At 39.9% G+C, this 15,236-nt stretch overlaps 1 protein-coding gene across 1 annotated transcript in view; it reads left to right on the top strand.

Moving 5' to 3' along the window:
* The first annotated feature begins 4,658 nt into the window (after positions 1–4,658).
* The window catches only part of gfra1a (gdnf family receptor alpha 1a), a 133,976-nt gene continuing 123,398 nt past the window's right edge, over positions 4,659–15,236 (top strand). The window contains exons 1-3 of the mRNA XM_059359918.1: positions 4,659–5,174; positions 5,738–6,043; positions 7,047–7,127. Of these exons, the coding sequence (XP_059215901.1) occupies positions 5,120–5,174; positions 5,738–6,043; positions 7,047–7,127 (442 nt within the window). The 5' untranslated portion in view covers positions 4,659–5,119. The remainder of the gene's footprint in view (positions 5,175–5,737; positions 6,044–7,046; positions 7,128–15,236) is intronic.

Raw genomic sequence — 15,236 nt, 5'->3', positions numbered from 1 at the left:
TTTAAAGTGTAGCAGAGTGTGTTCACATTTCTTTTTTGACATCAACTCTAAAGTCTCGATATAAAATTTCAATTCTATTGTAAAAACACTAAAGTAAGGTAGGGACTTGGAAAACTTCATCTTGTGGATGTGAAACTTACCCATCAGAAGCATAAGATTTGTTATAACGCATACTGTTTTGTTATTAGATTCAAATGTTGAGATAATATCTTTAGGTTAAAAAATGATGGGCTGTCCAGTCATATCGAGTATGGGTTTTTCCATATCCCTCCAAAATATAGATGACAATGGGTAAACATAAAATGAATGTAATGTTGTCTCTGGCTCATCTCCATAAAAAGTGCACTTTTCGCTTACATCAGCAAACCTGGAAATTGATTTATTACATGGGTAAATAATATGCACAATTTTAAAATGGACTCTGATTTTATTTGAGAGACAGAATTGGAAGGGACACAACCGACTCTACACCAGTTTATTCTGTTCAATTGTGGATCACAAAAGAACTTTCCACTGGGGGAAATCTTATTTTGTCTCTGTACATTTTTTTCTGATATGCTTGTTTGTGCATTTTTTATCCATTATATCAATCCCGCAACTAACGTATAGTGAGTGAGGCCCCACGGCTGACACTGGTTGGTTTGTTTTTTACACTGTGAATACGACTAACATTGTTGATAAAAGGTAGACCACAGTTATATATTCTGTGGGGTGACTGCTGAGAGTAGAAACGGTAAATGGTAAAACATAAAAACATAGCTGCCGAAAACGTAATGTAGCTTGCTCTGTTTACATTTGTTTGTTAGCTACCGTTAACCACACTTGATTCCGGTTTTGTGTCCTTACTGGTTTCCAAACTAACTGGTGCCCGTACTGGTGTGTGCAGCTGTCTGCCTCATTTAGCAGATTCATCTAATTTTTAATAAACATATACAATCATGGAAAAAATTATTAGACCACCCTTGTTTTTTCCTTGCTTTCTTGTTCAGTTTAATGCCTGGTACAACTAAAGGTACATTTGTTTGGAAAAATATAATGATAACAACAAAAAAGCTGATATGAGTTTAATTTAAGAGCTGATATCTAGACATTTAACATGGTTTTCTCGATAATGATTTTGGTTATAATCAATAAAAACATGGAAAATGTCTAGATATCAGCTCTTCAATTGAACTTTTATGAGCCATTTCTGTTTATATTATTATATTTGTCCAAACAAATGTACCTTTGGTTGTACCAGCCATTAAAATGAACAAGGAATGGAAGAAAACAAGGGTGGTCTAATCATTTTTCCATGACTGTAGAGGTGATGGTTCATGAACAATTAAATTGTGTTGTAATAAATTCGAATCCAGCTCAAACCCATCTTGCCAACATTATATTTTCACGCTTTCTTTTCTTTTTTTTTTTTTTAAGATAATTTTTTTGGTATTTTTCGTGCTGTATTGAAAGTGACAGATAGAAAGGGGGTGAAAGAGGGGAGGACATGCGGAAAAGGGAGCACAGGCCGGGTTCGAACCCGGCTCTGCCGCAGCAAGGACTCAGCCTTAATGGTAAGCGCTCTACCAGTATGAGCCACCGGGACGCCCCTTCATGCTTTCTTTTTACTATACATGGCTGTGATCTAGTGTTCACTTATACAGCAATATAATCCACAGTAGATAGGACATGCGACCTGGAAATGGCCAGTTAAATGTTTATTAAATATGTGACAAATCTGCTAACTGAGGCAAAACACAGCAGCACACACCAGTACGGCAACCAGTTAGTGTGGAAACCAGTAAGGACACAACACCGTTCTCCTACATGGACATTTCCTGATGTAGTCTGTCATGTAAGTTATACAATTAACGTTTTTGGAGTCGTGTAACTCATCTGCTATTGGAAGCTTACAGCAGGTAGCTGTGGTGCCCCCTTTGCAGTGTCATTGATCAGTCCCCACTCAATTGAGTGTTGCAGTAAGTGCTGTATCGGCACGGTCAGCTTTCTCCACAGTAATCCATTGGGACTTGCTGCTTACATTTGTCACACAATTCCTGACTTTGACCAATTTTCTCGTTTCACCAATGGGACAGAAAAGAAAGCCTCTGATCCGGTGCCATGGAACGCATTTCGGTGTGAAACGTTAAATGACCCGAGGACTACATCATTTTGACATTCATTTGCAAAATTAATATCACATATTGATTGAGGCTTTCCATAAATCACCAGACTGAGCCTTCCCTGACTGGCAAGGCTCCCTTTGGAGAGTTAAGAACAGCAAAGTCATCATATTGTAAGCAGACAATTATCCCAGATAGTAGCCTGAGCCTGTCGTTCATTTGTACCCATTTACTCTCTCTTTTCCTGTCATGTTCTCTGTAAAAAAAAATAGCCGTGGACATTAGCCTGTCGTATATCTATTTAACAAAATTGAAAGGCATTTTAAAAAAGTGACTGTACCTTACAGGATTGATTCATCGTACCTACCTTATAAGGACTTCCTTTTTAGTAATCACTGATGTTTAAATAAGCCATTTTATCCCATCTCTCAATTAACTTGCGCCCTCTCTCCCTCCCTCACTGTATGTATGTATGTGTGTGTGTGTGTGTGTGTGTGTGTGTGTGTGTGTGTATATGTTTGTGTGGGCTGATTTACTGTGGTGGACGCCAGCATCCTTGATTGATTCAGCCCAGTCTTTAATTCAGAGAGGGGCTCATTGACATAGTCTGCTCCTATGTATTTAGCCAAGTGGATTAGCCTATGAAAAGACCATAAGGCAATCAATGAGCTATAGGAAGAATAACAAGTGATGCATGATGCGTCATCCATGTTATTATAATCGTGCTCTGTTTGTTAAATTTCATTCCATTTGACATATATTGATCATATGTGTTTAAATATGATGCTCATGCTATGTTTTAAATCCCAAACATGAAATATCCAATATGAGACATGTATTATTGTGTGAAAGTAATATACATGGTTTCACATCATTGCTTTTTAACCCTCTGGAGTCTCCAAAAGCACCAAAGCATGACTTCTTCATCACATCCAGACTAGAAAACAAAGCAGCGTGGAGCCCTACTGTAAATTTACCTCTAAAGTTCTGGCTGTAAACTCCATGAGGCCAGTTTCAGTTTGATGATGATATACCAAGTAAAACTGGAGACAAGCTCAAATATATTTAGTATAAAATTTTTATGTTGGACTAAAGGACTAAAAAAGGCACAAAATGACCAAAAAAAGACACAAAATGACTAAAAAAAGACACAAAATGACTAAAAAAGACACAAAATGACAAAAAAAGACACAAAAAGACACAAAATGACAAAAAAGATACACATAATGACCAAGTAAGACACAAAATGAGAAGACAAAATGACCACAAAAAAAAAACCCCACAAAAAAACAGAGGAAGACACAAAATGACTTCAAGACACAAAATTACTAAAATTGTTACACTAAGCAAACAAGACACAAATGAATAAAAACCAGAGTTGGATGACAGGATCACACACAATCACAAGATCACATTTTTGTTGGTTTTTCTTTGTTTCTTTTGGTTCAAAATATTGATCCAGTAAATCAGAATAAAAATCAATTATTATCAGGTCATATAGGTGAGGTTGTGCTGAAAAAAAATATACCAACATGGCATTTAAACATTGTTTAAGTGGTATATACAGGCAGGATGAAAAGGATTAAAAAAATGGACTAAATAGCCCATAAAGACTCCATAGAGTTAACATTGACCTTTACTTTATAACCACCAACAGATGGCGACAGTCACACAGTGTCCACTCGCCTCTGTGTGGACTGAGGGCAGGTTTCCTTCAGCGCAGAGCTGTCAGCCTGCTTCAGCTGACAAGTACCAAAACCATATTTTATGGAGGCTATATTTTATAATACACTAACCCCCTTAGTGTGTCGCCACCATGAAATACCCAGCAGCTTAGTCTCGTCACAGGTGGCAGCTAATGTTGCATAACATAGGCTACATACATTTTGTAAATGGGATTAACAGCATATAGGGAGGAGCCACACACATGCTTGAAATATCATGAGTGGCCTGAGTATGTGCAATGCATATTGTGTGGCTGAAGCATATCCATTCAGTTTGTCACTCAAGTGACACTCTTCAAAAGTAGATTCAGATCTTATAATTTGCCATATGAGCCACTCCATATGTTGCAGAAAATGTCCTTGTCACGCTCTTTGCCCTCTCCTATCAGCAGTAACACTGATACGTGAAACCAGCCCACATGCATCAAGAGTTAACAGTGCTGCTTTTATTTCCAAAACAAACCTAAAAGCATCCACATGCCCTCTGTGGTTACAGCGCGACCTATGTGCGTTTTAATAGACTGAGCTACTTTTTATTTGACTTTTTTTTTTGACTATGTGAGCTCGAAAGTTTATTAAAAGTAAACACCATAAAAGCCTAATAACCCCCAAGAGATTTGCAGCGAGTGCAACTCAGCAGTGACTGTTTAAAATGATCATCACTTGTATTGTGCACCATTTGGGATGTATGTCTCCAGTGCTCATTAAGTGAGCTCAAAGCGAATTATTTATTTTCTGTGCATGCGATTGCAATATTGCCATAATATGGGAGTGAGTTTGCTGTGATAGGAAGGTTCACCTTTATACATTTATTATAATAATAGTGTAGTTGAGTGCGAGGGGGAAGCTGGCACTCTCCTCCTGCTGAATGCGCTAGACAGCAGTGGGGCTCCAGTTGGCTGTGTGCGCTCAGACGCACAGACGCAAGCATCCCACTGGCTGGAGTTGGAGGACACTCGCCCGTTTCGCTTCCACCGCTGCTCTGATCCCTTGTCTTTGTCTCCCGGCGGTGAGAAGACCACCCGCACGGGAGAAGAAGAAAGAAAGAATCACTTCTTCTTTTTCTATAGACTGCTCAGAGTCAGAGAAACTGTGCGGAATCTGGACTGGACACTTTTTTGGAGGGGAGATTATTCCTCGCATGAGGCGAACTGGATCTGTTTTGTACATCGGAGCGCACACTGCTACGTCTTTTCAATGGATTTCAATACAGTGGAAGTACCTTGGGAATTAAACTACAATTAAGTCGCTTTTAGTTCGCAAATTTCGTTATAATAAGGGTTTGTGTTTCACATGGAGAGAAAGACGATGATACTCCCAGCATTGTATGTCCTTCTGCCTCTTTTTGGTAAGTTTATCTTGATTAATTACCACTAACAGCTGTCCGTTTCACACTAATTAATCTCACATATTTGATGGTTAAATTGTGAGCCCTATAAATAAGGAAAAGGGATAAAGACCCTGGCGGAGGCAGCGGCTGCTCCCCGAGACTCTGGCTAAAGTGTAGAGGCTACTGTAGTCCAAACTGCTCAGAATAACAAAGTCAATCACGAGCTTTCGCTGCCTCATCAAACTATAATGAAGGTGAAAGCAAACCCTCGCACAGCTCCACGTTGTCAACCATCACCGTGATAAAACTGTCAGCAAAGTGGCTGCGTGGATCACCAAGTTGTCAAGTAGTGTGAAACTGCTTTCAATCAGTAATATGTAATGTAGCCTAAAGCTTTAGTAGAGAATGGATGGGTTTTTTTTCTCCATGTGGTCACCTACAGCCTAAGATCATAGCCTATCTTTGATTTTTAAGCCCTGAAAGCTTCTTCTAATAGTTTGATCCTTAGCACAAAAGACCTTGAAAGGGGCATTATTATTCTCCACTTTTAGACTAATTATAAATGCAACTTGTCTTTCCAGATGTGTTGGCGTACGCCGAGGAGAACCTGCGTACTGGGGCCACCCGGCTGGACTGTGTGAGAGCCAGTGAGCAGTGCCTGAAGGAGCAGGGCTGCAGCACCAAGTACCGCACCATGAGGCAGTGCGTGGCCGGCGGCAAGGAGAGCAACTTCAGCATGGTGGCCGGCCTGGAGGCCAAGGACGAGTGCCGGAGCGCAATGGACGCGCTCAAACAGAGCCCGCTGTACAACTGCCGGTGTAAACGGGGCATGAAGAAAGAGAAGAACTGCCTGCGCATTTACTGGGGGATCTATCAGACATTACAAGGTTGGTTTGGTGCTTTTGATGGAACTTTATCTTGTCTAAAACATGGCAAGATACAAAACCACTCCTTTAGCTGATTCTGTGATATATATATATATATATATATATATATATATATATATATATATATATATCACAGATCATATCAGGGTATATCAGGGTAAGCTTTTCTATTAGGGTAAGCTATTAGAGAATGAAACAATAGCACAATATTACTGCTTTCTTTCCCTGTGTTCGCCATAAAATCCCTCAGGGAACTTTGTTTGGGTGGACTGCTACATTTAGAGAACAGCCTGGAGCTACAGTTAATGTGAAATGGACATACCCCATGGGTTTTCTAATCTGTGCTGTAAAGGGGTGAAAGGATTAGTTGCCCCAACTCCTCCCACTGTTGTATGGAGTAGCAACCATCACCCTCACCCCCCCCTCCCTCCCTCCCCTCACAGCTCTATGACTGTCCATATCACTGCTACCACTAACACACAAAAAACTCAAAAAGTAGCACACGGCTATTTATCTATTAGCAGTCCCATGCGATCATGGCCAATCACTCATCACTCATTCAAAATTGGCCCCCGACTCAGTTCACAGCCACGGTCCTGCAGATCCGAGATACTTTTTGACCTCCTAAATCACTTTCTTTGAAGGTAATGGAGCGTGAAGCCCCTCAGCGCTGGCAGTGCCATCTTTAAGTGTTGATCATAGCAGGGGGGCCTTTTAGTCCCTAAACTGCATCCAGCCCATTGTCACTGAGTTGACTTCCAGTTGTGCAACACAGCTGACCAACCTGCCTAATCAAGCGTGTGGCTGTGTGCCAGCGTGGATATCGACTGACCCAAATAACCCATGTCACATGCAGGCCAGTGTGAGGGGTGAAAGATGATAAACAAAACAGGAGGGGGTTCAAAACAAATCTATCTATCTATCTATCTATCTATCTATCTATCTATCTATCTATCTATCTATCTGTCTATCTGTCTATCTAATATACTTATCTTCCTCATAGGTAACGATTTTTTGGAGGATTCTCCATATGAACCCGTGAACAGCCGTCTATCTGACATATTCCGCCTGGCTCCCATCATAGGTAAGAATAAAAAAAATCTGCTCTGTGGAGCCTTTCACTCCATCCTCTTGTATTTTTTTTCCTTTCTTTGTTTCATTGGTCACCCATCTAAGTTGAGATACGGTTAAGCTCCAAGCTGTGCATGCTCTCACCGAAGGTTATCTGTGTGTCAAGTATTTATCCTCCCTCATCCTCTCCGCTATCTGTCTTTCTCTCCGCTCGTTCTCGCCCCAGCAATATTGCATGCTGGCTGGAAGTGACCTTGCATGGGGAGCTATAGTTCTGAGTCTCATCAAGCAGTGGATAAATGCTCCAGAAGTAGAGGGAGGGCTCTGTTGTTGCTGGTGTACTTCGCTGTGGTTGTGGAAAGCTTCTGCTTGTGGCTGTTTGAATCCACTTGTTGGAAAGAGTAAGTGAGTCGCTCTGTGAGTAACGTGGGAGAACATGATGGGCATTTTTCTGTTCACATCTGTGTGTGGGAGCGATGCTGATGGGAGCCTCTAGATGGCGATGTTATTCCCTTCTTTACAGCCACTCAGGTACTCTGTGGTCTCACAGTTGAGACTGTTGTGGGTATTTCAGAGCCTGATCTATGAATGTGGCACAATCATGAAGCTGCTCACATTTTCATTATCACACTGCAGGTGATGAGTGCTGTGTCAAATCAAACAGACACGCTCCTGCCCCCACATCTTCAAAGAACAAGGCCGATATTTTGACCCCTTTTGATAGAGAGGAGCCTTTCTTTCACTTTCCTCTGTCAGTTTTATCTCACAATAGGCTGATTTGCCCTCAACAGATGCTTCTCCTAAAGTACGGTGAGATCATAATGTGGGCGGTGAGATGCAGATAAACAAAATCTTGGCCAGGGTACCGACTTCATGACCAATTTGCTTTTTAACGGAACATTGGCTGAGAAGACAGCTTGTTTTCTAAAGCCTCTCATCTCGCAACTCTTTTTAGAAAAAGAGGAGGACTTTCAAATGAGAAACCCACCTCGTCACACTTTATATATGTCTTTAATATACCAGCCAGTCCCGGAAAGGGCGAGACACCCACAGGCCATCAGTGCTGAAACATGTGCAGCTCAGGATCATAGTTCACATCACAGGCAGGTGACATCTATTGAAAGTGTGAGCTGCGGGTTCCAGCAGCAGGAACAGACAGATTTATGGTGTCATTCTTATAGTGAAGGCAGGCTCTCTTTATTTCATGTCCAGAGCCCTCTTTACCTTGATTGATGGCTTTGCATATATATCTCTCTTTGTAAGCGGCAGATATTAGACATCATATCAGACTGAGTCTGTCATTAATGGGTACTTATGTACTGTAGAGTCCGGGTGCAATTCTTTTTTGTTATTATTTAACTTCTTGGTTATATTTTCTATCCCTTCATTAACTGTTTAGCACATACATTGTCCAGGACAGTAAAAACACGCATCTATCAATTTCCCAGAGCTGAGACAAAAGTCCTACATTTCTTATTTGGTCCAATCAACAGTTAATAACCCAAAGGTATTCAATTTACAATGATATAAAACAGGAAATTTTTACATTAATAATGATGGAACCAGTAAACATTTGCCACTTTTTCTTTCTAAATGCCATTCACTTTGATTGTGAGCACTTAAGATTAAGAAATATCAAGATGCAAGGCCTCATCACAAGAGTTTTTCAGGCTGAAGAGTTAAAAAAATATTATATTATTATATTGTAGCATATGCTTTTTACATGCCCAGTATTAACAACATACTGGGACCGAGTTAAGGAAATCCTAAAGTACATTTTTGAGTTCAAAGAGCCTTTGCAGGTTTAACATTTGTTAGGTATTTATTTAAAAGGAAAGATAGGAGCAAATTTATTTTTTTAATATACTGAGAGTAACCGCCATGAAGCAGGTGACTAAAGCATGGAAACAATCAAATACACCACAGCAGAACAAAGTTTAGAGATGGAAAGACTAACTTTTAGAAATAGGAAAACAAATACATATTTGGAACAAGTTATACTGTAAAGAAAGGCTGATAAAAACAGTGGAAATATTTAATCAAATTAAGGAGATGAACTAAATGGTCCCACCCCAACACTAACACTAACACACACACACACACACACATATACATGAACACGGATACATGCACCACCCCTTATTTTCCCATTCGTTTATTATAGTTTATTCTATTTTTTTTGTTTTTGTTTGTTTGTTTACTTTGAGATCCTCATTTGGGAAATACCAGTTTGCCTCGTATATGTTTGTCTGTTTACCTAATGGTTTGTTATTTACTTTGTGAATATATACCTGGAAAAAAGGAAAATGACTGATGATGTTTGTTAAGGTAAGAAGTATTTAAAAAAAAGAGGTAAAAAAGATTTAGTATTTAAAAAGACAGTATACAAACATTTGAGAAGTCAGATAAAATAAATTGTATTTTGTGTAACCACAAATGATCTGTTGGGAACCACTATGTATGTTGACACCTTTGCATATATTTGTCTTTTGACATACCATCAGATAGACCTGAGTCCGCCATTAAAGTGCAGTTATGGAGAGCTTGACTCTTTCTATGTCTGTCTGTAGCAAACCTATATATGTGGATGAGGAGTGTTAGAAATGCTAGAAAGAAATGGGCTGATGAAAGTTGATAAGCATAAGACGCAGAAAGGGATAAAGCCAGGAGAAGACTAGCATGTGATCATGAAAGGAGAATTGTAGAGCAGGAGGTGGGGGTGGAGGGGTGAGGGGTGAGGGGAGAAGGCTGCAGGGGTGAGGGTTAATAAGTGAATAGCAGGGTAAGGCTAAGAGGACAGGGAACACAGAAACAGAAAGCATGAGATCACTCTGTCTCCTCTGCTCCTTCTGTGGAAATTAAAGGGCAAGGTGACAGGAGACGGATCGAGGCAGAAATGATTAGAGCTTAGAGCTTGTTTCTGATCACTCACACGGCCTTGTATGTGTCAGTTCAACGGCACAGCACACTGAACTGAGCGGAGAACTACAAGTTTAAACAAAAAAAAGAAGCCATAAAAACATACACAGTTTGAAAGGGGACCAATATGAAAAGTGCTCTCTGGGGATTCTCGTTTTAAATAATGCAAATGTAGGTCTTTTCTGCACAGAACTTTCTATTGGAGGTGGGAGTGATATTAGAGTACAGTATATTAGCCAGCTGATTGCTTTTCTCGTTATCTTTCTATCTTTAGATTTTCTTAGGTCTCCTGTATTACCTGTACATTTCCTTTGACCATGGTTTTGGTCTTTTTTACATACTTTTAATTTCATGCTCAAAGATGAATTATTAAAAATACTGTACATTGTAGTTCATGATGAAACAATTTTTATTCTACAGATGTTCTCAGACTCATAATTCGAGCGGTCTGGGGTTGGTCAGCCCCCTATTTCAGGGGGCTCTCCAAACATCTCATGTTTGTCTCAGGCTACGTTTACATGATGACGGTCTGAACAGAAGACGCAAAAGTGGCGTCGCGTCTTCACTTTTTATTCCGCGTTTAGACGAGCGTTTTCAGGAGGAAATCTGCTGCATACGGTGACGCTAAAGTGTGTGAATTGGATTGGGTATGCATGCCAGGCAGCATCACTTAAAGCCATAAGAGCATCTTTGGGCATGTGGAAGTTTTCACACCACGCATTTTCATCAGCTACTCCTTCCACAAAGTTCTCCACCATCCACTAGATCTCCCAGGTCTCGTCCAAAGCCGCCTGGCTCGCCTCCCACCAATTGGTGCATCCAAAATGTGATAGAGGTAATTCCAGATCCTTCTCTGTTCACTAATACTGTCTGTACATATCCTGTACATTTGGTGGAAAGACTCCTGTAAGTTTATTAGAGCTGCCAGAGCAGCTTGAAGGTCCGACGCATGGAAATAATCCCACATGTTTGTTTATTTCCCTGTACTGGAGTATGTATGTGACGTAAACGCGTACGTGACGTGAGCAGATCTGAGCAGAGTTTTGTGTCTTGGCAGTGTAGACGGACACGCTACGGCGGAGCGGATTACAGTTTTACACTCTGGAGGGTGGTTCAGATTTTTGCGTTTTTAAGCCCCAAAAACGCCGTCACCGTCTAAACGAAAGGCACTTCCTATAAAATATTTTGTCGTTTCTACCCGCAAGCGTCGTCATGTAAACGGGGCCTCAGTGAGACAGGACGATCCAGTGATCCCAGGCTATAGGAACAATAGGCTGCCACAATGATCCTGTAATTCCATAATCGACCCATGTCTCTGACCGAGGGGACTAATCTCTAGTGACACCCATGCATACAGTGCACAGATGCACAGACACTCAAACACAGACAGTGCTCTGCCCTGAACACCTGTTTCCCATGGAACGCCCATAGGCGTCTGTCTGATTTCATTAGAGAGACATGTATGGTGACATCTTGGCCACACACAGTTTACTGATACTGATATATGCACTTTGCAGATTGATGAAAATCAAAACAAAGGACAAGTTCATGAAGGTAAAGATCTGGCTCTCCGAGCTTATGTGTGGGATACGAATCACATGTCACTGGGAGAGAAATCCCAAAAGTTCTGGCACATGATCCTAACCATAAATCACACTAAATATTTGGATGTGGCTATTAGGTGTTCAAAATAAGTTTTTACATCATAGAAGGATTTTTATTTTAAAAAGCAATCTAACATTCTCACTAAGAGATATGTATACGACACCGCACACTGCAAAAAAGGTGTGTCTAAAAACAAGATAAAAACACTAAATCTGAGGGAAATGATCTAGCTGCATGGACAGATAATTTCACTTGACAAGATTTCTGAAATTAAGATTATTAAATCTAGAAATAAGCATGTTGAACACTTAAAATAAGAAATCAACTCTTAAAACAAGATAAATTAAAGCTGCAAGCAGCGATGAACTGGCAAAATCATTTCCCTCAGATTTAGTATTTTTATCTTGTTTTTAGAAACCCCTCTTTTGCAGTGCAGTTCCACTGGGTGAATGTAGCTAATTATTTTCAGATCCTTACTGGAGGCTGAGAGCCTTTACCTCAGGGGTCGAGTCCAGTGAGTCACAGTTAAGTGTGAGCAACTCACTTTCCTGTATCAAAAAAAATAAGCAACTGCTGTTGCACTGGTCTATGATGATTCATTCCTCAGTAGTGCTTTTAGAGGAATATGGAAAACATTTTATCGCAAATTGACCACATACTGCAACCACAATGCTGGCTGCACATTAATCCAAACTTGAATGTGTTATTTTGATAACATAAATGTTTCGAAAGAATCACGTGGGTGTCTGCAATGACTTGAAAAGCAACACGGATTGTATGCCAACCTAGTTCTTTCTGATCAGAATATCTTTATCTCTACTTGGAAGTAGTTTTAAGTGTTTCAGAACCAACAGAACACTCCCATCCTCTCCTGTAAATTGCTGTGCTGATATGAGACATAAAAGCATACTCTCCATGAGTTTGCATACCACACATACAACAACAACAACAACAACAACAACAACAACTTGATATAGTGATATCTTTCATGTGTTCACAGTTGAAATGTTTTTTATGACGCCAGCACAATTTGACTCCTTTTCAAAGGTGCCATCTCTATTCATTCCTGTGATAAAGTGATGACAGCTGTCTTTGACACAGTACAGACTCATTATGTGTGCGGATATAACCAAGCCAGTGCACATTTTCATTCCATTTTTAATTCTGTCTTAATTTAAGACTGCTGATTCCTCCGTTCCCAACAAAATATACCCTGGTTCATTCCCTTTATCTTCTTCTCTGTTTCTCACTTTAGCAGCTCTACCTTTTGTGATGTCTCTGTTTCAGATCATTAAAAAGCCCAGTAAGTTCTTCTACAGCCTGCGAAACCTTTGAGACCACTGCTACTTATTAGTGGAAAAGTGTGTTGGTTTCCCTGCACATTGAGCAGATAGAACATGCATGGACACATAAGATGCCTTTGTGAAATGCAAAAAGCAAAATCTGCAAATATTTTACTTACTGTGTGTGTCGTGTTGCAACGGTATGAAATTTTTATGGTGTGATAACCGTCTCTAAGATATCGCAGTTTCATGGTTAAGGAATGAATGGTCAAATAAACAGTTTATTTTAATTTAATCTTGAAACCATATTTTTCATGTTAAAACTATTCCTTTAAAAAAATACAATTAATTAATTAAGAAAGATGTATCTCATGTTGGAACAAAAGAAAATATGAGGAAGAAAGGGAGCAGGACGTAAACTCTTTAGAAAAAAAAATCAATTATCACTTCTAGGGCTGGGCAATATATCAATATAAAAGATATATTGAAATATTTTTAAATCTGATATGGCATTAGATCGCATATATTGATATACCGTATTTCCTCAATTTAAAGCCGGGCCCCTATTAATGACCGACCTCATTTAGTAACCGGGTGTAAAAACCATTTTTAGTAAATAAAAGCCGGCCTCTTTTATAAGCCGGGTGTCTTACTGGTGTTATGTCAAAGTCTCCCGCTGTCCTAGTCATTCTTTGTAAAGTCGAGCCATTTACGCACGTTCTTCTGGGCTTTTTAGTAGTTTAGACATTTTAAATCCTGCTTAAAATGAACATTCAGCGTGCTGTTCATTGTTTGTTTACATCCCAGTACTTCCAATATGGCTGACGTCCGGTTAACTGGCTACAATGCGCTGTGTAAAACACTCTAAAAAGTGCCGGTCAGAGCTGCTCTTATTTTCTTTTTTTAATAAAAGCCTCCTTCAAATAATAGCCTGCCCCTATTATTAGCCGGGTCCCAAACTGATTTTTTTATTAATAGAAGCCCCGGCTACTATTTGAGGAACTACAGTATTTCAAATTTGTACAGTGATCCTTGCTCTCGGCAAGCTGCGGCTTTTATTTAAGATATTTTTTCCAATTTAATGTGCACTTTATTGAGCTTTGAGTTTAAAAAGAGGTACTCCTGTTGTTATACAGTATTTATGTTCACTTTAATAAACGGTTTCAATAAAATTACTTGTGACATGTCATATTTGACTTTGACTGAACATTTGCTCTCACTTTGCCATAAAAATATCAGGATATATATCGTATATCGATATTCAGCCTAAATATATCGGGATATGACTTTTGGTCCATATCGCCCAGCCCTATTTACTGCATGCATGTGTGTGGCACAAGCTGACGAGTCCGACAGGCAGTTGAGTAGGAAAGACGATGCACACTTGTCTCCTGTTGTTTGTTTTTTTGCAATAGCACTGATAAGCAAATGTCAATGGCAAGATAACCATCAGCTGTGAAACCAGTATACTGCTTCAACCCCACTTTGACTTTAGAGAAGCTAGCTTTGTAAAGCAGGAAACAAAAAGGTAGACAGCACGCTGAGCAGAAAAACAATAATTTTCTATCACACCGCATCATTTCATATAAGCTGTGAGGAAGGAGAGAGCATGGTTTAGATGAAGTGGCAGCCCTGCTCTTTGCCAGTTGCCCATGTTTATGAGTCAGTGATCCATGCAGGAGAGAGCAACACAGAAACAGAGAGCATTATTCTGAGATTCAAGTGGACTTAGAATTACTGCCACACCATTTGGCCCAGGCTGCTGGAAAATCAAAGTGGTGTAGGAAATGGATGAATACACAACCCGGGTAGTTTCATCGTACTGTATTCATGAACACTGGCTGCTGCAGGTACCTTTCATGTCACTTTCAAAACACTTATTTTCTTCATCTGCTGCATCTCATCCTTTGTCTGCATCCTCTTTTTTTGACACTTTGAATATGAAAAAAAGAAGAAAAAAAGAGAAAAGCTTGCAAGCTATTTCATGACCTCTGAATACAAAGAACAACTGATGTTTGCTTGACATAAAACATGTCTACCTTTGGGAATAATGTTTTGAGCTACTTTCAAACATTTTGGCATAGTGCCACAAAGATTACAGTGAATGATTGCACAGCTTACAGATAAGAGACCATTTGATTGTGTGAGCCAATTGTAATTTAGCACAAGTACGATGAGGGGTGAGAGAAACGTAACGCGGGGCAAAAAGTAACACGGACTGTAATCGACAGTCTGGGCAGCAGCCAAAAGTGAGTTAAGGAAACTACAGCAGCTGTGGTTAAATGACGGGGTGGCAGCGGGTGAAAACGGATAAG

Source organism: Centropristis striata, chromosome 20, assembly GCF_030273125.1.
Source record: "Centropristis striata isolate RG_2023a ecotype Rhode Island chromosome 20, C.striata_1.0, whole genome shotgun sequence".
In the NCBI taxonomy this organism is placed as follows: domain Eukaryota; kingdom Metazoa; phylum Chordata; class Actinopteri; order Perciformes; family Serranidae; genus Centropristis; species Centropristis striata.
Note: the sequence above shows the minus strand (reverse complement) of the source record. Positions and strands in the feature narration are given on the sequence as shown.